At 41.2% G+C, this 27,991-nt stretch overlaps 1 protein-coding gene across 2 annotated transcripts; it reads right to left on the minus strand.

Moving 5' to 3' along the window:
• Window positions 1-27,918, minus strand: LOC139441828 (S-formylglutathione hydrolase-like). Of its 2 annotated transcripts, none has more exons than XM_071222587.1 (10): window positions 27,816-27,918; window positions 26,063-26,138; window positions 10,614-10,702; window positions 8,827-8,925; window positions 5,580-5,704; window positions 4,818-4,882; window positions 4,057-4,210; window positions 3,687-3,752; window positions 2,247-2,348; window positions 1-1,063 (listed from the first exon to the last, which is right to left on the minus strand). In XM_071222587.1, exons 1-10 carry the CDS (start codon window positions 27,901-27,903, stop codon window positions 983-985), a joined length of 945 nt encoding a protein of 314 aa, XP_071078688.1. In that variant the 5' UTR covers window positions 27,904-27,918; the 3' UTR covers window positions 1-982. The 2 variants fall into 2 exon arrangements, with proteins under 2 accessions (XP_071078688.1, XP_071078689.1); XM_071222588.1 differs by having other exon boundaries at window positions 27,775-27,840.
• Between the last annotated feature and the right edge of the window lie 73 nt (window positions 27,919-27,991).

Below are 27,991 nucleotides of genomic sequence, written 5' to 3' on the forward strand. Positions count from 1 at the left end.
CAACCTTTTTTACAAAAAGGTTTTATTCTGTGTATATAAAATAACATCCTTGGTATTGAGCCAAGTGTTAAAACACACTGCAGTTCAATGTGTTGAAGGATTATGATATTCCAAGTGTCAAGACCCTTGGGGGCCAAAAGGTTTCCAATGCCACGTGCTGCATTCAAACTTTATTCTTTGACTTTACTTTTTTGTCTCGGTTTACAGAGTGTTTATAGATCAGTCAACCGAAAATAAAACGAAAAGGACATTACAGAGTTTGTTTGTAGAAGTTATCTGGGTGCGTTGTGCTAGACAAGCAGTGTTAGCAAAACTTGTCTTGCAGGTTGACCATGTGTATGCACCGACACATCAGTTTACATTTTGTGGAATAAAAGAATCTGCTTTAAGTTTTACTTAGGTGTGAATCTATGAACCAGTTTAAAGTTTGGCCCTAGTCCACTTCCACCACAGGACAATATTTGTGTTTATTCCAGACAAAGAGGAAATAATGTCTCCACATCATGTTATGGGGATAATTGAGCAGGCTGCTAAATACCTCGATAATTTCATGTGATATACAGGTGACATGCTCTAACCCAACAAACACATGTATCAATTAAAATCCGTGGAAAACTGTAACATAAATGCACCGGTCAATTTTAAATTATAACCAATCTTAACAATCTCAGGGGATCAATCAGTAAATCAACCCATTCCCACCTTCACAATAGGAGAGTACAGTCTTCGCTGTCTACCAGGGGAAGGGAGGTAATCCTGATCATGTGCAAAGAAATTTTATGCTGCTCCCAATGTTTAATGAGTAAATTATTTTCATATAATTGGACATTATATGCCACTCAATCTTATCTCCATCATGAAACAATCACTGTGGCAGTAGCCAGTTACTCCAGACATCAACAGAACATTTATGTGTAACAGAATAAAACACCGGCATTGGCTACAGAATACTGCAGTTTCATTCTGGACAGAGTTATCTCCCCTAGGCCTTGAGGAATCGTGCATGATGCCTGATGTGGTCGTCGATGAAGGAGGCGATGAAGAAGTAGCTGTGGTCATATCCCTGAAACAAGACAAGGTTGCACTTATTTATCAAAACAGACTTTTCTGTTGTTTGGGAAAACTAAACAAGCACCAGCCCTCCATCCATTTCTTCTCCCATTGAATACTCAAAAGTTTTCATTCACATGGGTATGGACACTTTTCTTTGGGTACTCAGAAAACTTAACTGCCTTGGACCCTGTCTATAATAATAATATTGAGTCAATACTTAAGAGATAAATGACCCATGGGAGTTGTTTATCGTACAATGAAACAGTGCAGGGAGAATAAACAATGAGGGGTTGTAAAGGCTACTTTGGGTAGTTATCGGGGGTTTTGAAATTATTCTTGCATGTTCACACACAAGCAATTGGAAGTTGATAGGGAAATGGTGATTTATCAGTTGATCTCGATCTGATGCACGATGGAATCAGCTAACTCACACAACATGGTGCAGTTTACCACACTCAGACACAGTATACTGACTCCAAGCCTACTAGTCCAAGTACTGTCACAGCCAGGGATCAACCCACCGAACTGCTCCCTGACCTTACACTCTATCCACTACACCATGGAGGAGGTCCAGTGATATCAGTAGAAATTTTCAAATAATGACATACTCAATCATAAGTAACAAAATGCAGAGTTCCAAAATTCAAAGTATAGCTGCTTGTTCACTTCAAAATTCAAATTTAGGGCAGTTAAATCTACAGGTAACCTAGGTCTACATCGGGAGATATGCTTATCTCCTAAATAGATGACATTGATTCGAAAACAAATCAGCATTATTAGTCTTAACTAAGACAAAATTGTTATGGATGAGCAACTTCTTTATTACAATTGGGCGACGTTTCGGTGTAGATTCTAACACCGTTATCAAGCAAATGATGTACAAACTAGGTATGAGCATGATATATATGCATAACAATAGATAGATGTTTATATAACAGATAAGGTTGATGTGCACTGATTGATTAGGTAGTTATGATAAGACAAGTTTAAACAAGAGATAGGGTTGATGTACAGTGATTGATGGGTATGGGATTAACACAAGGATTACTAAGAAGGAATGTATGGGAAGCCAGTGGGGAGATAATAGAAACGTACCCCAATTGTAATAAAGAAGTTGCTCATCCATAACAATTTTGTCTTAGTTACCATTCCAACTTCTAAATGCCACTCAAAGAAATTATTAGTCTTGGTACCTCCTGCATCCTCATGACGATTGGCATCTTGCTCTCCGCACACGCCTGCGTCAGGTTGTCAGGGAGAAGCTGGTTCTGGGTGAGGAAGTTGTCACTTTTACCCTGTAACCATAGCAACAGTTGTACATAGAAAAATATATGTTAATGTAAATTTTTGTATAGTAACATACTAATCCTCTCTCACACTTTGCATATTTTCCTTCTTCTTTCAATCCTTATGTAACATGCTTGAACACAGTTTCCAGCTTCTAAAAACATTTCACCCAAACACATCACAGCATTACCACGGTCGAATGCAACTTGATCACCTGACTCCCCCTGCCACATCATTCTCTTTCTTTGAGCTGACAGGCTAGAGGAGCTGTGATGTGGGGATGGTCAGAGGGCATACAGCTTTGAGATAGGATTAGTATTTATACATATACAGGACCCATGAAGATCCGGGGTAGAACAGGTCTTCAGCAACCCATGCTTGCCGTAAAAGGTGACTGTGCTTGTCATAAAAGGCGACTAACGGGACCGGCTCGCTGACTTGGTTGATGCATGTCATCGATGCCGTGAGGAGGCAGGGAGGCTTGACGGTCCCTGGTGACATCTGGCAGCGCTGTTGTAGCATCGGGCTGAATAGGAGCTGTTGAACCGAGATCAGCGACCTGAGCAGGAGTCGTGGCGTCCCGAGGAGGCAAAATCAGTTGACCTGCATGTTGTTGGAAGGCAGATGTCATGTGTGCGGAAAGCTTCCTCAGAGAGTTGGGAGCATTGAGAACATTTGTGGTCTGGTTTACAAAGGTTGCGACACCTCAACAAAGAACATGTGGATCGGCTCAGGAATAAGTATGTCTGCAAGTTCTATAGGCCGGGCTTTTCTCATGATCCGTTCCCATACTCTTCACATAATATCCTAGATGTAGAAACAATTGCAAGGAACCTGTCACAAAATTATAAATATTTATTCCCCAGTGCACAATACACGTCCCTACACTGGCAAAGAGAAAGAGGGATGTGGCAGGGGTAATCAGCATGATCAGGTGATCAAGTTGGGATTACGGTGCATGACCCATTTGTTTGGGTGATGGCCATGGTGATGCAGGGATGTGTTCAGGTGAAGGAAACTGGAAACACTGTTCAAGCATGTTTCCATATAAGGATCAAAAGAAGAAGGAAGAAATGCATAGTTTGAGATAGGATAACAAAGTAGACAACGGTATGAGGATCTATACCGAAACGTCACCTTTACCGAAAATTAAGAAGTTGTTATTCATAAATTGTGTCTACCTTGTCATCCGTCAACTTCTAAGCAATGCCTATCAAGCAATTTGAGATAGGAAAAGTTAAAAAATTATACATTTTAACGTGTGTCATATATGATCGATAAATTAATAAAATGTAGGACATGTCAAAAAATAATTTAATGACTGCTCGGATCATATGGAAGCTCACCTGGTCCACGAGGATCTCCAGGGGAGGACCGTTGTACTTCTTGACGAGGCAGCATGCATCGTATTCCTACACAGAGAACCAAGGACAATAAACAACACAGTCACTGATACAAAGTAGGCGATACAAACGCAATACCCACCTCAATTAATCCGCACCAAATCTCAGGTAACAGAAATGATTATAAGTCCATTGATTTAACTTCCACACAAAGTTGGTGATTAAAATAACATTACAACCAATAAATTCCCCTAATATTACCATGGCCACAAATGACTACAAGATCCAGAGTTACATAGTTTTTCGATGTAATGGAACACACCACAGCCAATTTCAGAAACTCCCAGACTCATGACGATGCCATGTGACCTACCTGCCACGCCTCCTTGTTGTCACCGAGGTAACCAGAGAAGGCCTTCTGGCCCCAGGGGCAGTTGACCGGGTTGGTGATGGGAGCGAAGGCTGACACGGACTTGTACAGGCCTGGGTTCTTCAAGGCACAGATCAGGGCCCCGTGGCCTCCCATACTGAAACAATGGGGCATGTTGTTATATTATATATTTATACACTGCAGGTATCCAGGTACTAGTATCTGTCATATGCGGTTTTAATTGTTTCCTGATCAGTGGATCTGTTTGCATTCCAGTTATCATTCTCATCTCCCTGGGGAGTATACAACCAAGGCTGCCTACAGGAGCTAGAAGGTTATTACATCCACCTCACATATTGATTACCCATTCCCTGCGGGGTGAACAGAGGCACATTTGAACTAAGTCACCTGCCCAGGATGACACCACAGTTTTGACACTTGTGCTTTGGGTGTATGTACGTATTCATGTTTCCACCATTTCAGTTCTTTTGACTTCACAGGGTGTTTGTACTGAACACTAGGGGTAGTGACAACACTGTAAAGAGCTGTAAACATGGCTGGTCCCAAGGATGAATAACAACCTGGTCACTAGCGGGATACGATCTCAGCACTTTTGACCGCTTGCCCACTCCGCCCCTCTATGTTGTGTGACGGAGTGCGAGTCAGTTAAATATATACTAACACCATTTCATTCCAACCATTTATCTCATTATTGATACAAATAAATAAAAAAAGACAAGCAGTAACCATGGTAACACCGTTACCTGTGCCCGGTGACTCCCTGCTTATCGGACAAGACGGGGAAGTTGGAGTTGATGAGAGCTGGCAGCTGCAGAAAGACAACAGAAATACATGACACTGATATGGGGAGGAAGTATAACAGAGCACAAGAAAATTAGACTACCCAGTTGGGCTATCTAGATCATAATTTTACTAGCCAGAAAAAAACAAATTTAAAATGTGTTTTCATGACACAATTGGGATTGTGGATAGTGGCCTTTTGCGGCAAGCATGGGTTGCTGAAGACCTATTCTACCCCAGATCTTCACAGGTCTTCTGAAAACAGGGTCAGTAAGGGTGATATTACCATCAAAGACCTATTGACCACAAAGTCAATGTAACCTTAAAGACCTGGGGTAGAATAGGTCTTCAGCAACCCATACTTGCCGTAAAAGACGACTCTGCTTGTCGTAACAGGCGACTAACAGGGTCGGGTGGTCAGGCTCTCTGACTTGGTTGATGCATGTAATCGTATCCCAATTGCGCGGATCGATGCTCATGATATCAATCCTTGCATTGTCTGGTCCAGACTCAATTATTTACAGGCCACCATCATATAGCCTGGATATTGTTGAGTGCAGCGTTTAACAACAAACAAACCAACCACCAGCAATGACCTACTGGACACAAGGTCGATGAAGGTGATATTACCATCAATGACCAACTGGACACAAGGTCAATTAAGGTGATATTACCATCAATGACCTACTGACCTCAAGGTCGATGAGGATTCACTGACTACTGACCTCCTTAGTGATGTACGAGTACATCCTGTAGTTGGTCTTCCACTTCTCCTGCGTGGCATCAACGTAGAAGCCAGCTCCTGACCCGAAGTCATAGCTCTCGTCTTCCCCCTCAATGTTACACCCTCCTGAAATGGACAGAGCCAACAGAGTTAAAAGGACAAGACACTGACCATTCTGAAGCTCTGTTTGTGTACAACATCCGATAACCCCCGAGCTTACTCGGCCCTGCTCGCCTTGCTCTGTTTCTCCACACCGTGGGAATAGGCTTATCACACGACCGGACTTTCCTCTGAAATAAGGTGAGGTGAAACGAGGTTTAACGTCGCGTCCAAGATTATTGCATTTATATAGCGACGTGCATGTACGTGTGTGTGTGTGTGTGGCTGCTTGTACTAGTCCGGACTGATGCCGATTTATAGTGCTAGCCCACTCAGATACCATGCCGCAGTTTAACATGAATACCCCACTCAGACACAATATACTGACTCCGAGCCGACCAGTCCTTGTTTTAGCCCCTTCATGCCGAGCGCCAGACAGGGTAACAACAAGTACCATCTTTTAACGTCTTTTGGTATGACGCGGCCGGGGATCGAACCCCGGACCTTCCGCTCTCCAGGAAATAAGAACACACAGGCCTAATGCAAGCCTTTCGGTGCACTTAACATATTGTTTTGCATAAATAAACAAATATACTACTACAACTGCGACAGTAAGGTGCATGACGATATAGCTTTACACATCTCTAGATCTCGGTAGGGCTTCCATGACTGGACATGGAGGACAAATACGCAAATGGATAAATCACATTTTTGGATATTTTCTCAATGAAAGTTAAACATAGGTTTATCTACATGTGCAGACTCGTCCAAAATGAAACAGATGAAAAACACAAGAATGGACTAGGTAAGATGTGATGATGTGAAACTAATTTCCGAAACACAATTATGAGCTAATTTACTTTCCTAGGCAAGCCTGAAACATTATTTTATTTTTTTTAATTTCGAAATGTTTACTCATTTTAGGAAAAAAAACAATAGAGTAATGAATGGATGAGTGAAAAAATATTGGTCACCCAATGAAAAATGTAATGACCCAATAAAAATAGAAACCTTTGAGTTTCTTTTTCTTTTCAATTTGCATCTATCAAAACACAAGACTGAAGCTCGTTTACTCTGCACAGTGCTTGTCGGCTTCGCTATGGTTTGAGAATTGAATCGTGCATGTGACGTCACACTCAGAATTTATTTCACACTTGATACTGTCTCTTCAAAAATATGTCTGAATGAAAAATACGCCATTTGTTGAAACGGCCCCAATGGATGCAACTGACAAAGTTGTGGCCTGCCATCATGGAGCTTGTAGTTTTGAATGTTTATGAGTGGCTCGGATATTCAGTTTAGAGGCTTATAGCAAGCCCAGGAATCTCTTCTGCTTATTTCTAGGTTGATCCAATGCTCTTCACAAAATAGTCTTGCTGTGCAGCTATATCAGTAGTAGAAAGAACATGGTGGACAGGTATCCAGTCAAGTGCATACGGACCTGTCTCGGGGATATTATTTCACCTCCAAATATCCCCAGGGAGAGTTTGGTGTCCTGATGCCACTACAATGTCCATTATTACATAATACAAAGTTTTCACCACATTCACCTGCCGAGACGTGGTCAGTGTCATTCAACAGAAACTCATGTTGACGCCATGTCAGGTCTGATGATTTATGGTATTGACTTGAAGAATGCGAAATACCCAGAATTCCTCAAACCTAAGCCAATCAGCTGACTCCAACTGTTGGAACCAGCATTATAGCAGCTGACATAGTTTGATGTGGTGAATCTATTTTTGTCTCTTTATACCATGCCACAACAGTTATGGACTTTATACAAGGTCATCGCCTCGTCCAGGTCACCGCCTCGTCCAGGTCACCGTCTCGTCCAGGTCACCGCCTCGTCCAGGTCACCGTCTCGTCAAGGTCACCGTCTCGTCCAGGTCACCGGCTTGACCAGGTCACCGTCTCATCCAGGTCACCGCCTCGTCCAGGTCACCGCCTCGTCCAGGTCACCGCCTCGTCCAGGTCACCACCTCGTCCAGGTCACCGTCTCGTCCAGGTCACCGCCTCGTCCAGGTCACCATCTCGTCCAGGTCACCGTCTCGTCCAGGTCACCGCCTCGTCCAGGTCCAGGTCACCACCTCGTCCAGGTCACCGTCTCGACCAGGTCACCGCCTCGTCCAGGTCACCGCCTCGTCCAGGTCACCGCCTCGTCCAGGTCACCGCCTCGTCCAGGTCACCGCCTCGTCCAGGTCACCGTCTCAGCCAGGTCACCGGCTCGACCAGGTCACCGTCCCGTCCAGGTCACCGCCTCGTCCAGGTCACCACCTCGTCCAGGTCACCGCCTCGTCCTGGTCACCACCTCGTCCAGGTCACCGTCTCATCCAGGTCCAGGTCACCGTCTCGTCCAGGTCACCGCCTCGTGCAGGTCACCGCCTCGTCCTGGTCACCGCCTCGTCCAGGTCACCGTCTCATCCAGGTCCAGGTCACCGTCTCGTCCAGGTCACCGCCTCGTGCAGGTCACCGTCTCGTCCAGGTCACCGCCTCGTCCAGGTCACCGTCTCGTCCAGGTCACCGTCTCGTCCAGGTCCAGGTCACCGTCTCGTCCAGGTCACCGCCTCGTGCAGGTCACCGCCTCGTCCAGGTCACCACCTCGTCCAGGTCACCGCCTCGTCCAGGTCACCACCTCGTCCAGGTCACCACCTCGTCCAGGTCCAGGTCACCGTCTCGTCCAGGTCACCGCCTCGTCCAGGTCACCGCCTCGTCCAGGTCACCGTCTCGTCCAGGTCACCGCCTCGTCCAGGTCACCGCCTCGTCCAGGTCACCGTCTCGTCCAGGTCACCGTCTCGTCCAGGTCACTGCCTTATCCAGGTCACCATCTTGTCCAGGTCACCGCCTCGTCCAGGTCACCGCCTTGTCCAGGTCACCGTCTCGTCCAGGTCACTGCCTCGTCCAGGTCACCGCCTCGTCCAGGTCACCGTCTCGTCCAGGTCACCGTCTCGTCCAGGTCACCGCCTTGTCCAGGTCACCGTCTCGTCCAGGTCACCGCCTTGTCCAGGTCACCGTCTCGTCCAGGTCACCGTCTCGGCCAGGTCACCGCCTCGTCCAGGTCACCACCTCGTCCGGGTCAACACTGCTTCTTTAGGGTCAATGATCACAGAATCACCCCCTATAAAGTCCATAATTGTATAACAGGCACCTACTTGGACTTGTGTCTGGGGCGACAAGGATGATGCCGAGCTCAGCGGCTACTTTCTGGGCGCCCGCTTTGGTGACAAAATTCTGCTCTGTGCACGTCAAGCCTGAAACAATGAACAATCATGAGACAACTACAGCTGCAATCCGGAATCCACAATAACCACATACACGGTGCGAATACTTGATGCTTTGCAGTACCGTATGGGCTAGAGAGTGATCGCTTTCTTTGTTTGTTTGTTGTTTAACACCACACTCAGCAATATTCCAGGTATATGACGGCGGTCTGTAAATAATCAAGGCTGGACCAGACAATCCATTGATTGATATCATGAGCATCGATCTACGCATGTTGGGATACGATGACATGCATTAACCTAGTCAGCGAGCCTGACCACACAATCCTGTTAGTCGCCTCTTCCGACAAGTATGGGTTGCTGAAGACCTATTCTACCCTTGATCTTTACGGGTTGAGTGAGTGAGTGAGTGAGTGAGTGAGTGAGTGAGTGAGTGAGTGAGAGCAAGGGAGGGAGGGATGGGAGGGAGGGGAGTGGTGGCAACATATATAGAGAATACTACACTCATTCTCGTTGGAAAGTTCACGATTTTCGTAAAAATGGTATCTAACGAGAATGAGTGTGGTATTTTATTTATTACCCACGTTAAATATATATTTAAGTGAAAATACATAACTTTTCTTCGTTGACAGGCCAAACTGAAACCGGTTGCAAAATCTTATTGCACATGAATATTGATATATGCCAAAATATGGGCATTGTTGACATTTCTATGCATAAGCATTAATAACATGATCCTACAGTTGTGTTGTGCAAACAAAACAGCACTGACTCTCAAGATCCTTTTGGAAGAAATTCTTCAACTTCTTCAAGATCTATAAGTTACTCTATTTACCAGTCCACAGGGACTGGCAGTCACATGAATTACTGGTCCTTATCAAATTTTACAGGTAAAAAACTGGTAATTACCGGTAAACAGTAACACTAAAAATGGCATGTCACAACACTTATTTTTTATCTGACTTTCATCAGACACGAATCACACCAAACAAGAAAAGATATTACTTTGTGGACAACAACTTCAGCAATATGCAATAAACCACAAAGTTACACGTTTTCTTATTTACTCACCAACATCTACAATGCCAAACAGTTAAATCTATCCAAAGCCAACTTCATCCTGTTTGCCCATGTTCTGTATCCAGATGTGATTCGCAAACATTAAACATTTGGAAAATAACTTCATTAATTTCCAATCTGAGAGCCGTAATCAGGTAACCATAGTAACAGGGAGCAACCAACCATCTCCTTAGCCTCACCTACAGAACCACATGCACACTGATGCACTGACTGGTAAACAACAGTTTCTACAGGACAGTATGACGACACAGTAGATGGCTCCCATTCCTCAAAGCAATCACATGGGTCAATTTAACTGCTGGCCTGTTAGCCCATGGCCAGTTAAAATTACAAAAGGCTTGCCAAAATGTAAAGTAGATGGCAAGACTGGCCGACAAAATTCACCCCTTCTCAGTGGCTTAGTGACCTTAGATTTGTCCACTTCACAGTCTCCACCATTAGTTGTAGGCCAGTTAGTTTGGAGAAGGGCCAGTAATTTATTAAGCAGTAAGTCCTGCTGGGTACACAAGAAGTTGTTGTTAAATCTACGATGCGATTGTACGGCTACGGTGATCCCAACTTCCATACTTTACCACACACACTGTGGAATGACCCAGGTGATGACAACAAAGGGAGGTAACTGCTGCATATATACATACCAGACAACCAGTAGAGGACCGGGATCTTCCCTCCCTCTGCCTGGGGAGGCAAATAGATGCCGAACTTCATCGTACATTTCACCTCAGAACTGAAACAAACGTTCATCCTTCAATTTTCTAAACAAGCATCACAATGCAGATAAAAAGCGAGTCAGTAGGGTCTAGCGGTTGTGAATACTTTTTCAGCTGGTGTATTTCTTGTCAAGATATTTTTCTTGTGGATTCCAGGTCAGTATTGGCCCTCACATCCCTAGCTCGGCTGAACTGAGGAATGGCTGTCTGACTCATTATGTGACTGAGCTGGCTGTCAGCTTCCCCCAATGGTGCCACATCTCCACCCCCACCCCCGTGGGGATTCCTGGTTTGAAAATGCCCCCCAGAAACATGTTATATGGAACACTAAAATTCCAGGCCTTTCCAGGCTTTCAAGTGTCATTTTCAAGGCTTTAGTTGGGTTATTAGCCTCAGTCCGTCAATATTGTTTCTAATCCAGCATACTGTATATATCAGTCCTAAGACCATACTATATTTGTCATAAGACCTGAAAAGCAGTATGAACATCACAAATTTTCAAACAAGATTGATTTCCACAAGCAACAAATCAAAAACTTAAGTATGTCATGAAGTCTTTAAGTTGTTCATAAGGTATCAAAACTATCACTGTGGTAAATGACACCACAGGCCTCATGAGGGGTCTTACAATTCAAGACCCTTTCAAGCCTGTATGAGCATTGGCATAATAGCCAACCAAATGGATCAGTAGTCAACCAACAAAAAAACAAACAAACAAACAAACAAACAAACCACATCAGACATGTTGGCCACCAAGCTGTCAGATGGTCCATTTGATATGTGGGAAGTAAATTGCTCAGCAAAGCACAAACAGGGTAGGTGTTTTACATTTTTCAGTTTCATTGACCTCAGTGAAAAATATAATAATTTGAGCTTCGCTCTGATTGGTCAGATAACCTGTGATGGGATTTTCTGAGATCTTTGTTTTGCAGTAGCAGCAGACCTGCTCGTAATAAGATAGTGACACAGATTTCTGAAAATCAGGATGACACACAAAGTGACACCAATCTGCACATCTCTACATGTATAAGATTCTACATCATAGTACATGTGTAACACGATACCTTCCATGCCTACATGTATAACACGATACCTTTCATGGCTACATGTATAACACGATACCTTCCATGGCTACATGTGTAACACGATACCTTTCATGCCTACATGTATAACACGATACCTTCCATGCCTACATGTATAACACCATACCTTCCATGGCTACATGTATAACACGATACCTTTCATGGCTACATGTATAACACGATACCTTTCATGGCTACATGTATAACACGATACCTTTCATGCCTACATGTATAACACGATACCTTTCATGCCTACATGTATAACACGATACCTTCCATGCCTACATGTATAACACGATACCTTCCATGGCTACATGTATAACACGATACCTTCCATGGCTACATGTATAACACGATACCTTTCATGGCTACATGTATAACACGATACCTTCCATGGCTACATGTATAACACGATACCTTCCATGCCTACATGTATAACACGATACCTTTCATGGCTACATGTATAACACGATACCTTCCATGGCTACATGTATAACACGATACCTTCCATGGCTACATGTATAACACGATACCTTCCATGGCTACATGTATAACACGATACCTTCCATGGCTACATGTATAACACGATACCTTTCATGCCTACATGTATAACACGATACCTTCCATGGCTACATGTATAACACGATACCTTCCATGGCTACATGTATAACACGATACCTTCCATGGCTACATGTATAACACGATACCTTCCATGGCTACATGTATAACACGATACCTTCCATGGCTACATGTATAACACGATACCTTCCATGCCTACATGTATAACACGATACCTTCCATGCCTACATGTATAACACGATACCTTCCATGGCTACATGTATAACACGATACCTTCCATGGCTACATGTATAACACGATACCTTCCATGGCTACATGTATAACACGATACCTTCCATGGCTACATGTATAACACGATACCTTCCATGGCTACATGTATAACACGATACCTTCCATGGCTACATGTATAACACGATACCTTCCATGGCTACATGTATAACACCATACCTTTCATGCCTACATGTATAACACTATACCTTTCATGGCTACATGTATAACACCATACCTTTCATGCCTACATGTATAACACGATACCTTCCATGGCTACATGTATAACACCATACCTTTCATGCCTACATGTATAACACCATACCTTTCATGGCTACATGTATAACACCATACCTTTCATGCCTACATGTATAACACCATACCTTTCATGGCTACATGTATAACACCATACCTTTCATGGCTACATGTATAACACCATACCTTTCATGCCTACATGTATAACACCATACCTTTCATGGCTACATGTATAACACCATACCTTTCATGCCTACATGTATAACACCATACCTTTCATGCCTACATGTATAACACCATACCTTTCATGGCTACATGTGTAACACGATACCTTTCATGGCTACATGTATAACACGATACCTTCCATGCCTACATGTATAACACGATACCTTTCATCTCTACATGTATAACACGATACCTTCCATGCCTACATGTATAACACGATACCTTTCATCTCTACATGTATAACACGATACCTTTCATGCCTACATGTGTAACACGATACCTTCCATGGCTACATGTATAACACGATACCTTTCATGGCTACATGTATAACACGATACCTTCCATGCCTACATGTATAACACGATACCTTTCATCTCTACATGTATAACACGATACCTTCCATGCCTACATGTATAACACGATACCTTCCATGGCTACATGTATAACACGATACCTTTCATCTCTACATGTATAACACGATACCTTCCATGCCTGCATGTATAACACGATACCTTTCATGCCTACATGTGTAACACGATACCTTCCATGGCTACATGTATAACACGATACCTTCCATGGCTACATGTATAACACCATACCTTCCATGGCTACATGTATAACACGATACCTTCCATGGCTACATGTATAACACGATACCTTTCATGGCTACATGTATAACACGATACCTTCCATGGCTACATGTATAACACGATACCTTCCATGGCTACATGTATAACACGATACCTTTCATGGCTACATGTATAACACGATACCTTCCATGGCTACATGTATAACACGATACCTTCCATGGCTACATGTATAACACGATACCTTCCATGCCTACATGTATAACACGATACCTTCCATGGCTACATGTATAACACGATACCTTCCATGGCTACATGTATAACACGATACCTTTCATGGCTACATGTATAACACGATACCTTTCATGGCTACATGTATAACACGATACCTTCCATGGCTACATGTATAACACGATACCTTTCATGGCTACATGTGTAACACCATACCTTTCATGGCTACATGTATAACACCATACCTTCCATGGCTACATGTGTAACACGATACCTTTCATGGCTACATGTATAACACGATACCTTCCATGGCTACATGTGTAACACGATACCTTTCATGCCTACATGTGTAACACGATACCTTTCATGGCTACATGTATAACACGATACCTTTCATGCCTACATGTGTAACACGATACCTTTCATGCCTACACGTGTAACACGATACCTTTCATGGCTACATGTGTAACACGATACCTTTCATGGCTACACGTGTAACACGATACCTTTCATGCCTACATGTGTAACACGATACCTTTCATGGCTACATGTATAACACGATACCTTTCATGCCTACATGTGTAACACGATACCTTTCATGCCTACATGTGTAACACGATACCTTTCATGGCTACATGTATAACACGATACCTTTCATGGCTACATGTGTAACACGATACCTTTCATGCCTACATGTGTAACACGATACCTTTCATGGCTACATGTATAACACGATACCTTTCATGCCTACATGTATAACACGATACCTTCCATGGCTACATGTATAACACGATACCTTCCATGGCTACATGTATAACACGATACCTTCCATGGCTACATGTATAACACGATACCTTCCATGGCTACATGTATAACACGATACCTTCCATGGCTACATGTATAACACGATACCTTCCATGCCTACATGTATAACACGATACCTTCCATGGCTACATGTATAACACGATACCTTCCATGGCTACATGTATAACACGATACCTTCCATGGCTACATGTATAACACCATACCTTTCATGCCTACATGTATAACACCATACCTTTCATGGCTACATGTATAACACCATACCTTTCATGCCTACATGTATAACACGATACCTTCCATGGCTACATGTATAACACCATACCTTTCATGCCTACATGTATAACACCATACCTTTCATGGCTACATGTATAACACCATACCTTTCATGCCTACATGTATAACACCATACCTTTCATGGCTACATGTATAACACCATACCTTTCATGGCTACATGTATAACACCATACCTTTCATGCCTACATGTATAACACCATACCTTTCATGGCTACATGTATAACACCATACCTTTCATGCCTACATGTATAACACCATACCTTTCATGCCTACATGTATAACACCATACCTTTCATGGCTACATGTGTAACACGATACCTTTCATGGCTACATGTATAACACGATACCTTCCATGCCTACATGTATAACACGATACCTTTCATCTCTACATGTATAACACGATACCTTCCATGCCTACATGTATAACACGATACCTTTCATCTCTACATGTATAACACGATACCTTTCATGCCTACATGTGTAACACGATACCTTCCATGGCTACATGTATAACACGATACCTTTCATGGCTACATGTATAACACGATACCTTCCATGCCTACATGTATAACACGATACCTTTCATCTCTACATGTATAACACGATACCTTCCATGCCTACATGTATAACACGATACCTTCCATGGCTACATGTATAACACGATACCTTTCATCTCTACATGTATAACACGATACCTTCCATGCCTACATGTATAACACGATACCTTCCATGGCTACATGTATAACACGATACCTTCCATGGCTACATGTATAACACGATACCTTTCATGGCTACATGTATAACACGATACCTTCCATGGCTACATGTATAACACGATACCTTTCATGGCTACATGTGTAACACCATACCTTTCATGGCTACATGTATAACACCATAATTCCATGGCTACATGTGTAACACGATACCTTTCATGGCTACATGTATAACACGATACCTTCCATGGCTACATGTGTAACACGATACCTTTCATGCCTACATGTGTAACACGATACCTTTCATGGCTACATGTATAACACGATACCTTTCATGCCTACATGTGTAACACGATACCTTTCATGCCTACATGTGTAACACGATACCTTTCATGGCTACATGTGTAACACGATACCTTTCATGGCTACATGTGTAACACGATACCTTTCATGCCTACATGTGTAACACGATACCTTTCATGGCTACATGTATAACACGATACCTTCCATGGCTACATGTGTAACACGATACCTTTCATGCCTACATGTGTAACACGATACCTTTCATGGCTACATGTATAACACGATACCTTTCATGCCTACATGTGTAACACGATACCTTTCATGCCTACATGTGTAACACGATACCTTTCATGGCTACATGTGTAACACGATACCTTTCATGGCTACATGTGTAACACGATACCTTTCATGCCTACATGTGTAACACGATACCTTTCATGGCTACATGTATAACACGAGACTTTTAATGCCTACATGTGTAACACGATACCTTTCATGCCTACATGTGTAACACGATACCTTTCATGGCTACATGTATAACACGATACCTTTCATGGCTACATGTGTAACACGATACCTTTCATGCCTACATGTGTAACACGATACCTTTCATGGCTACATGTATAACACGATACCTTTCATGCCTACATGTATAACACGATACCTTTCATGGCTACATGTATAACACGATACCTTCCATGGCTACATGTATAACACGATACCTTCCATGGCTACATGTGTAACACGATACCTTCCATGGCTACATGTATAACACTATACCTTCCATGGCTACATGTATAACACGATACCTTCCATGCCTACATGTATAACACGATACCTTCCATGGCTACATGTATAACACGATACCTTCCATGGCTACATGTATAACACGATACCTTCCATGGCTACATGTATAACACCATACCTTTCATGCCTACATGTGTAACACGATACCTTTCATTGCTACATGTATAACACGATACCTTCCATGGCTACATGTATAACACGATACCTTCCACGGCTACATGTATAACACGATACCTTCCATGGCTACATGTATAACACGATACCTTTCACGGCTACATGTATAACACGATACCTTCCATGGCTACATGTATAACACGATACCTTTCATGGCTACATGTATAACACCATACCTTTCATGCCTACATGTATAACACCATACCTTTCATGGCTACATGTATAACACCATACCTTTCATGGCTACATGTATAACACCATACCTTTCATGCCTACATGTGTAACACGATACCTTTCATGCCTACATGTGTAACACGATACCTTTCATGCCTACATGTATAACACCATACCTTTCATGGCTACATGTGTAACACGATACCTTTCATGGCTACATGTATAACACGATACCTTCCATGCCTACATGTATAACACGATACCTTTCATCTCTACATGTATAACACGATACCTTCCATGCCTACATGTATAACACCATACCTTTCATGGCTACATGTGTAACACGATACCTTTCATGGCTACATGTATAACACGATCCCTTCCATGGCTACATGTATAACACGATACCTTTCATGCCTACATGTGTAACACGATACCTTCCATGGCTACATGTATAACACGATACCTTTCATGGCTACATGTATAACACGATACCTTCCATGCCTACATGTATAACACGATACCTTTCATCTCTACATGTATAACACGATACCTTCCATGCCTACATGTATAACACGATACCTTCCATGGCTACATGTATAACACGATACCTTTCATCTCTACATGTATAACACGATACCTTCCATGCCTACATGTATAACACGATACCTTCCATGGCTACATGTATAACACGATACCTTCCATGGCTACATGTATAACACGATACCTTTCATGGCTACATGTATAACACGATACCTTCCATGGCTACATGTATAACACGATACCTTTCATGCCTACATGTGTAACACGATACCTTTCATGCCTACATGTGTAACACGATACCTTTCATGGCTACATGTATAACACGATACCTTCCATGCCTACATGTATAACACGATACCTTCCATGGCTACATGTGTAACACGATACCTTCCATGGCTACATGTGTAACACGATACCTTCCATGGCTACATGTGTAACACGATACCTTCCATGGCTACATGTATAACACGATACCTTCCATGGCTACATGTATAACACGATACCTTCCATGGCTACATGTATAACACGATACCTTTCATGGCTACATGTATAACACGATACCTTCCATGGCTACATGTATAACACGATACCTTCCATGGCTACATGTATAACACGATACCTTCCATGCCTACATGTGTAACACGATACCTTCCATGGCTACATGTATAACACGATACCTTTCATGCCTACATGTGTAACACGATACCTTTCATGGCTACATGTATAACACGATACCTTTCATGGCTACATGTATAACACGATACCTTTCATGCCTACATGTATAACACGATACCTTCCATGGCTACATGTATAACACGATACCTTCCATGGCTACATGTATAACACGATACCTTCCATGGCTACATGTATAACACGATACCTTCCATGGCTACATGTATAACACGATACCTTCCATGGCTACATGTATAACACGATACCTTCCATGGCTACATGTATAACACGATACCTTCCATGGCTACATGTATAACACGATACCTTTCATGCCTACATGTATAACACGATACCTTCCATGGCTACATGTATAACACGATACCTTCCATGGCTACATGTATAACACGATACCTTCCATGGCTACATGTATAACACGATACCTTCCATGGCTACATGTATAACACGATACCTTCCATGGCTACATGTATAACACGATACCTTCCATGGCTACATGTATAACACGATACCTTCCATGGCTACATGTATAACACGATACCTTCCATGGCTACATGTATAACACCATACCTTCCATGGCTACATGTATAACACGATACCTTCCATGGCTACATGTATAACACGATACCTTCCATGGCTACATGTATAACACGATACCTTTCATGCCTACATGTATAACACGATACCTTCCATGGCTACATGTATAACACGATACCTTCCATGGCTACATGTATAACACGATACCTTTCATGGCTACATGTATAACACGATACCTTCCATGGCTACATGTATAACACGATACCTTTCATGCCTACATGTATAACACGATACCTTCCATGGCTACATGTATAACACGATACCTTTCATCTCTACATGTATAACACGATACCTTCCATGGCTACATGTATAACACGATACCTTTCATGCCTACATGTATAACACGATACCTTCCATGCCTACATGTGTAACACGATACCTTCCATGGCTACATGTATAACACGATACCTTCCATGGCTACATGTATAACACGATACCTTCCATGGCTACATGTATAACACGATACCTTTCATGGCTACATGTATAACACGATACCTTTCATGGCTACATGTATAACACGATACCTTTCATGGCTACATGTATAACACGATACCTTCCATGGCTACATGTATAACACGATACCTTCCATGGCTACATGTGTAACACGATACCTTCCATGGCTACATGTATAACACGATACCTTCCATGGCTACATGTATAACACGATACCTTCCATGCCTACATGTATAACACGATACCTTCCATGGCTACATGTATAACACGATACCTTTCATGCCTACATGTATAACACGATACCTTCCATGGCTACATGTGTAACACGATACCTTCCATGGCTACATGTATAACACGATACCTTCCATGGCTACATGTATAACACGATACCTTCCATGCCTACATGTATAACACGATACCTTCCATGGCTACATGTATAACACGATACCTTCCATGGCTACATGTATAACACGATACCTTCCATGGCTACATGTATAACACGATACCTTCCATGGCTACATGTATAACACGATACCTTTCATGGCTACATGTATAACACGATACCTTCCATGGCTACATGTATAACACGATACCTTCCATGGCTACATGTATAACACGATACCTTCCATGCCTACATGTATAACATGATACCTTCCACGGCTACATGTATAACACGATACCTTTCATGCCTACATGTATAACACGATACCTTCCATGGCTACATGTATAACACGATACCTTCCATGGCTACATGTATGGGTCATTCTCAAAAAAAGTGAGTTTTTTAGTCCGAGTTGAATAACAAGTAAAATATTTATTTTAGATATGTTTAAACAAGTGTTTTTCGTAGAACATACCATGGTGTCTGAAAGTTAAGTTTCAGTATTTCTTATTAGGTATTTTATTTTAATTAAAACTGCTTAATTGCAGTTAAATTGAGCTGAAGGGTGTGTCCGTAACCCTATGTTTGCACATCAACATTGTTTAATGTTGCTAAAAATAAAAAATATTATGTAAATAATGTTTATATATTGTACATTACCTTTCTAACTCATGATATAAAATTATCTTTTGAAGATACACTCTTTTATTTATATTGGTTTTTGTTAAGAAACACTTGTACATAAAAAAGTGTCTGTCCTGTTACCAGGATGGATCAAAACTGAAAAATAAATAATCCTTCAAGATTCCCATAATTCAAAATAACAGAAATACAGCTTACTTCCTGTACTATCATGGCAGCAGTGTCCTTCAAGTGAGAGAAGACCTTGGATAATTCTGCTTGACAGGGAAGTTTATTCCTTTCATGAATACTCTTTTCTTATGTCTGTGCTGTTACTGCTCATTTTTGCCAAAACAAATATTTTTTTCTAAAACCATTTTTTCAGAATATTAGAAAATATGAACTGTTCACAATGCCATGTGGTCTCAACATTTCAAGGGTGGTCTCATTAAAAAAACCTGCAATTAATGTCAATTTGTCTATGCTGTTACTGTCTGTGCTGTTACCTTCAAACATGTAACAGGACAGACATTCCGTGGTAACAGCACAGACTTATCATCATCTTAAACTGTCTTTCCTTGTTTAACCAATCAATAATATAATTACCATAATAACTCAAATAATTCCTTTTGAAATAACACAGACATTCAAAAGGCTATAGTTGTACAAATTTTCCAAGCTGAATAAAAACAAGTTGCTCAAGACTTAAAAGTAACAGCAGAGACAAATATTGGTAACAGCACAGACATTTGGTCAGCTTTATCTAACTATTCTTGTCCAATCACTCAATATTCAAATTTTATGAAACATTAAGACATATGTTTTCAAATTTATCACAGTTTAGAAGAAAACATATACATAAAAAATAGACTACTTTGTTGAAGATAGTTATCTGATGGAAAAGTAACAGCACAGACATTCCGTGGTAACAGCACAGACTTATCATCACCTTAAACTGTCTTTCCTAGTATAACCAATCAATAATATAATTACCATATTAACACAAATAATTCTTTTGAAATAACACAGGCATTCAAGAGGCTATGGCTGAACAAATCTTCCAAGCTAAATAAAAAAAATTGGTTAAGACTTAAAAGTAACAGCACAGACATTTGGTCATCTTTATCTAAAGTTTCTTATCCAATCACTAAATATTCTAATTTTATGAAACATTAAGAGATGTGTTTTCAAATTTATCACAGTTTAGAAGAAAACATATATACATAAAAAAATAGACTACTTTGTTGAGGATAGTTATCTGATGAAAAAACAACAGAAGGGTGGAGAAGACAGGTGGTGTGGTGGAAAAGGGTGAGGTTGTGAAAAGTGTGGAGAGGACAGATGGTGTGGTGGAGAAGGGTGAGGTTGAGAAAAAGGTGGAGAGGACAGGTGGTGTGGTGGAGAAGGGTGAGGTTGTGAAAAGTGTGGAGAGGACAGGTGGTGTGGTTGAGAAGGGTGAGGTTGAGAAAAAGGTGGAGAGGACAGGTGGTGTGGTGGAGAAGGGTGAGGTTGTGAAAAGTGTGGAGAGGACAGGTGGTGTGGTGGAGAAGGGTGAGGTTGAGAAAAGTGTGGAGAGGACAGGTGGTGTGGTGGAGAAGGGTGAGGTTGAGAAAAAGGTGGAGAGGACAGGTGGTGTGGTGGAGAAGGGTGAGGTTGAGAAAAGTGTGGAGAGGACAGGTGGTGTGGTGGAGAAGGGTGAGGTTGAGAAAAAGGTGGAGAGGACAGGTGGTGTGGTGGAGAAGGGTGAGGTTGTGAAAAGTGTGGAGAGGACAGGTGGTGTGGTGGAGAAGGGTGAGGTTGAGAAAAGTGTGGAGAGGACAGGTGGTGTGGTGGAGAAGGGTGAGGTTGAGAAAAAGGTGGAGAGGACAGGTGGTGTGGTGGAGAAGGGTGAGGTTGAGAAAAGTGTGGAGAGGACAGGTGGTGTGGTGGAGAAGGGTGAGGTTGAGAAAAAGGTGGAGAGGACAGGTGGTGTGGTGGAGAAGGGTGAGGTTGAGAAAAGTGTGGAGAGGACAGGTGGTGTGGTGGAGAAGGGTGAGGTTGAGAAAAAGGTGGAGAGGACAGGTGGTGTGGTGGAGAAGGGTGAGGTTGTGAAAAGTGTGGAGAGGACAGGTGGTGTGGTGGAGAAGGGTGAGGTTGAGAAAAGTGTGGAGAGGACAGGTGGTGTGGTGGAGAAGGGTGAGGTTGAGAAAAAGGTGGAGAGGACAGGTGGTGTGGTGGAGAAGGGTGAGGTTGAGAAAAGTGTGGAGAGGACAGGTGGTGTGGTGGAGAAGGGTGAGGTTGAGAAAAGTGTGGAGAGGACAGGTGGTGTGGTGGAGAAGGGTGAGGTTGAGAAAAGTGAGAGTGACATTTTACTATCCGTTCCAGATGATACAGAAGAGTGTCTTGGAAAATGTGTGGTTGTGTTATATGAGATTTTCCATATCCTGGATACATAGATGTTTCTACCTATGATATATATGTGGAATGCATACACAAGCCTGGCAAAAAAATGGGATCAAAAATGATTCTTTTGGCCAAGACTCCTGCTGGACAAATGCTGGTACAAGCACGAGGACATTATTACCATCATTCCTGAACGAAAGAAGATTGAAGGCACTGCTTCCCACTTCAGTGTTGAAAACATTTACTGGGAAGCTATTACAGATATAATAAAACAGAAACAATAAACAACCTGTGGTTTCTGGGTGAATGAAAGGCACCATTTAATTCTGGCACTAATCAAATAATCATAGATACAAGTGAATTGTACTTTTAAGGAAACTATAATTCACCTTTTCAGACCGTTTATTTGAGTATTTGCGAATACAATTGCAAAAGAATACAGCTTCAACAGGAAATCTTCTGACAAGTTTTTTTTCTCCAGATTATGTTGATGTTTGACATGGATAAAGTTGGTTATTGTGTTGTTGCTTCATGACAAAAACTGTCACATGACTATTTAGTGTAAGTTTAAATCAATTTAAATTCTTTGTAATTCTAGGGATTAACCCAAAATGCAAAAGTTATTGTCTTTGGCGTTACTTCCGTCTGTGCTGTTACCTACCAGTATCCTACATTCAGATTACATAGAAGAACATTCAGTTAATAACATCCATATGATCAGATACTGTTAATTAAGCAAAACATTTTCTTATTTGTCAGAGTTCAAAACTTTGAACTTCTGAACAGGATAGTTGACTGCAAACATAAGTTTGTCCGTCCTGTTACTTTCAATTGTCCGTCCTGTTACCGACCCGTTTCTATAGTTCAGATTACATACAAGAATATTCAGTTAAGTACACCTTATATGTTCAGGTGTAATCAATTGCACATACTTTTTTCGTATTTGTCAGATATTTCAAAATCTTGAAACTCCTGAACATTATAGTTTTCTGCAATCAAAGCCGATTGTCCGTCCTGTTACTTTCAATTGTCCGTCCTGTTACTACGTTGTCTGTCCTGTTACCAGCACTTAAAATAGAAATATACTGATTATTTATTTTTATTTTTCAGAAGAACATATTTGAATTCAAACATATATCATCTAATGAAGTATATGTGTCAAATATAAGATGCAATAATCAGGGTATGTTTGTCATATTGGATTTGAATGAATTCAAATGTTTTCATTTGACTCAAATGCTGGACAAATCTGTCCATAAAATAATGTATCCAATCTCTTTTTAATTGTACTCATTGAAATATTAAACAATACATTTAAAAACAAGAACTGACATGATTTGTGTTGAACTTTGAAAAATATTGTTACAGAAAATATAATTGTTAAAATGGTAACAGGACAGACATATTTTTCCTACTCAGTGTTAATTAATTATCATAATTAGGACATCATTGATTATTAAGGTGTCATTTTGCTTAACATTATTATCCAGAAGTTACTTTGTGTACTGAGTCAATAAAAAAGGAATTTTACAAAAGACAATTTTGATGTTTTTGCTTAGTTGAAATTCTGACATTTTTTGAGAATGACCCGTATAACACGATACCTTCCATGGCTACATGTATAACACGATACCTTCCATGCCTACATGTATAACACGATACCTTTCATGGCTACATGTATAACACGATACCTTTCATGGCTACATGTATAACACGATACCTTCCATGGCTACATGTATAACACGATACCTTTCATCTCTACATGTATAACACGATACCTTCCATGGCTACATGTATAACACGATACCTTTCATCTCTACATGTATAACACGATACCTTTCATCTCTACATGTATAACACGATACCTTCCATGCCTACATGTGTAACACCATACCTTTCATGGCTACATGTATAACACGATACCTTCCATGCCTACATGTATAACACGATACCTTTCATCTCTACATGTATAACACGATACCTTCCATGCCTACATGTATAACACCATACCTTTCATCTCTACATGTATAACACGATACCTTCCATGGCTACATGTATAACACGATACCTTCCATGGCTACATGTATAACACGATACCTTCCATGCCTACATGTATAACACGATACCTTCCATGCCTACATGTATAACACGATACCTTCCATGCCTACATGTATAACACGATACCTTCCATGGCTACATGTATAACACGATACCTTTCATCTCTACATGTATAACACGATACCTTCCATGGCTACATGTATAACACGATACCTTCCATGGCTACATGTATAACACGATACCTTTCATGGCTACATGTATAACACGATACCTTCCATGGCTACATGTATAACACGATACCTTCCATGCCTACATGTATAACACGATACCTTTCATGGCTACATGTATAACACGATACCTTCCATGGCTACATGTATAACACGATACCTTCCATGGCTACATGTATAACACGATCCCTTCCATGGCTACATGTATAACACGATACCTTTCATGGCTACATGTATAACACGATACCTTCCATGGCTACATGTATAACACGATACCTTTCATGGCTACATGTATAACACGATACCTTCCATGGCTACATGTATAACACGATACCTTCCATGGCTACATGTATAACACGATACCTTCCATGGCTACATGTATAACACCATACCTTCCATGGCTACATGTATAACACGATACCTTCCATGCCTACATGTATAACACGATACCTTCCATGGCTACATGTATAACACCATACCTTCCATGGCTACATGTATAACACGATACCTTCCATGGCTACATGTGTAACACGATACCTTTCATGGCTACATGTATAACACGATACCTTCCATGGCTACATGTGTAACACGATACCTTCCATGGCTACATGTATAACACGATACCTTCCATGGCTACATGTATAACACGATACCTTTCATCTCTACATGTATAACACGATACCTTCCATGGCTACATGTATAACACGATACCTTCCATGGCTACATGTATAACACGATACCTTCCATGCCTACATGTATAACACGATACCTTCCATGCCTACATGTATAACACGATACCTTCCATGCCTACATGTATAACACGATACCTTCCATGCCTACATGTATAACACGATACCTTCCATGGCTACATGTATAACACGATACCTTTCATGCCTACATGTATAACACGATACCTTTCATGGCTGAAAACCTTCTGCCAACCTCCGAACATTTTATTGGAAGAAACTTCTGTTAGAGTAGCCATGGTTGCTGAAAAGATAAAAGAGATATTTCAGCTGGGTGAGTGAGTGGGTATGGTTTCAGCAATAATTCAGCAATATCACAGCAGGGGACGCCAGACATTGGCTTGTCACATTGTGCCCACGTAGGGAATCAGACCATGTCTTCGGCAAGATCAGCAAATACTTCGACCACTAGGCACCGTTCTGCCCTGATTTCAGCTTGGAAACAGCAATCTGTTCAGTGTCTCAGAATCCTCTTCAGCATGGAGGGAATCTGTCCATAGTCTCAGAATTCTCTTCAATTTGTCAACTGTCTAAAATTCAAATGACTACCTTGCAAAATATCTTGTGGCAACTAAATTCCATTGCTACACATATTTAGACACCAAAATAGACATGTCTGCTGCTAATTGTACTCACAAATATTTCCTCCTAAAGTCAATAATGAACCAAAATACATAAATATTAATGTATATTATTAGTATTTTATTTTAGTCGATAGTTTATTGGATAAGCAAGGATATATCAATATAATCTACTAACATAAATTGCATCATTGTTCAAGTCACAAATAACAAAACTCAAGTACAGTTTCCACTGATATACAATAATAGTTATTTGATCAAAGATAATTTCGAATGCTTTTGGCTACCTACACTATTTGCTTGATTTCTTAATTTTACCACTGGCTACCTGGAAAAAAATACTTGTAAGTAAAAACTTTGAGGCCTGCTCTTTATGTATTTATGTATCCAAACACGTATATATATAGATACGTCTTTGATGTATCCTTGTATTTATCTATGTGCAGGAATACCAACAGCTTAAAGATCTACCAGAAATGATTCATGTCAAAATCTGCATCAAACAAATTATTCTAATTTTTCAATGATGTATTTTCATAAATTGTAGGCTTTACTTAAAGGCCAGAATGAACCTCAATTTACCGATATACCAGTAATACTGCGCACCCTCATAAACAACCCTTGAACAGATTACTCATAATGTACATGAGTTTCACTAATGGCAGGTAATGTTGAACTCATTCAGCATGTTCAGGGTGTAACGACCTCATCAGTGACATCCACTGGGGCCACTATTTAACAAACATGTAGTATCTAATTGCGAAAGCATTTAATTCAACCTGTTGTGTGGGAGACCAGCGTTAGAACTAAACTGAAAAGCTTTACTAGCCCGGGTAAAGATAAAATGCTCTTCTAATGTTAAAACAATGGGACAATTTGGAAATTTGTACTAGCCTGCAGGAATTACCAATAGCCCCGGGCTAGCGGGCTCGTGTTAATTTCTAACCCTGCAGACAAGGGGGAGGGCCCCCAAACCATTTTATTATAGTGAGGTGTAGGGATTATAGCTAAAACGGCTCCTCAGCAAAACGGCACCAAGCGAAAACAGCAACGATTGGCGAAAACGAAAATGTGATATAGGCAAAGAAATTAATCATTTGGTGATAGGATGGGCCTATTGGACCCTTGAGTAAAGAATATCTGTGGACATTTGGCGTGCAGAGTGGGAACATGGCTAATTTAAACGACCAAATACACACGAATTAGTTAAAGACCGCATCGATTATAATTTTTAACATTGACTTTGACAATTAACCACTACATCGAAAACTACATATTTTACTGTCATTGCTCATTTACCGTTTATATCACGGCAACACCTGCTACTCAAACTTTCTCACCTCGAATTACACCGGTAAGGCCTCGTAACACCATCAAGGAAATGATGGCGACACATAAAGTAGTTCTATAACTGAGACAACCTATCATTATCAAAAATTAATATACCTTCTGCAAATGTACCATACAGTAAGGAATACCAATACCAGTTATTATAAGGGAATAACTGATAAGATAT

Source organism: Haliotis cracherodii, unplaced genomic scaffold (genome assembly GCF_022045235.1).
Source record: "Haliotis cracherodii isolate W230 unplaced genomic scaffold, xgHalCrac1.p SCAF_45, whole genome shotgun sequence".
Lineage (NCBI taxonomy): Eukaryota > Metazoa > Mollusca > Gastropoda > Lepetellida > Haliotidae > Haliotis > Haliotis cracherodii.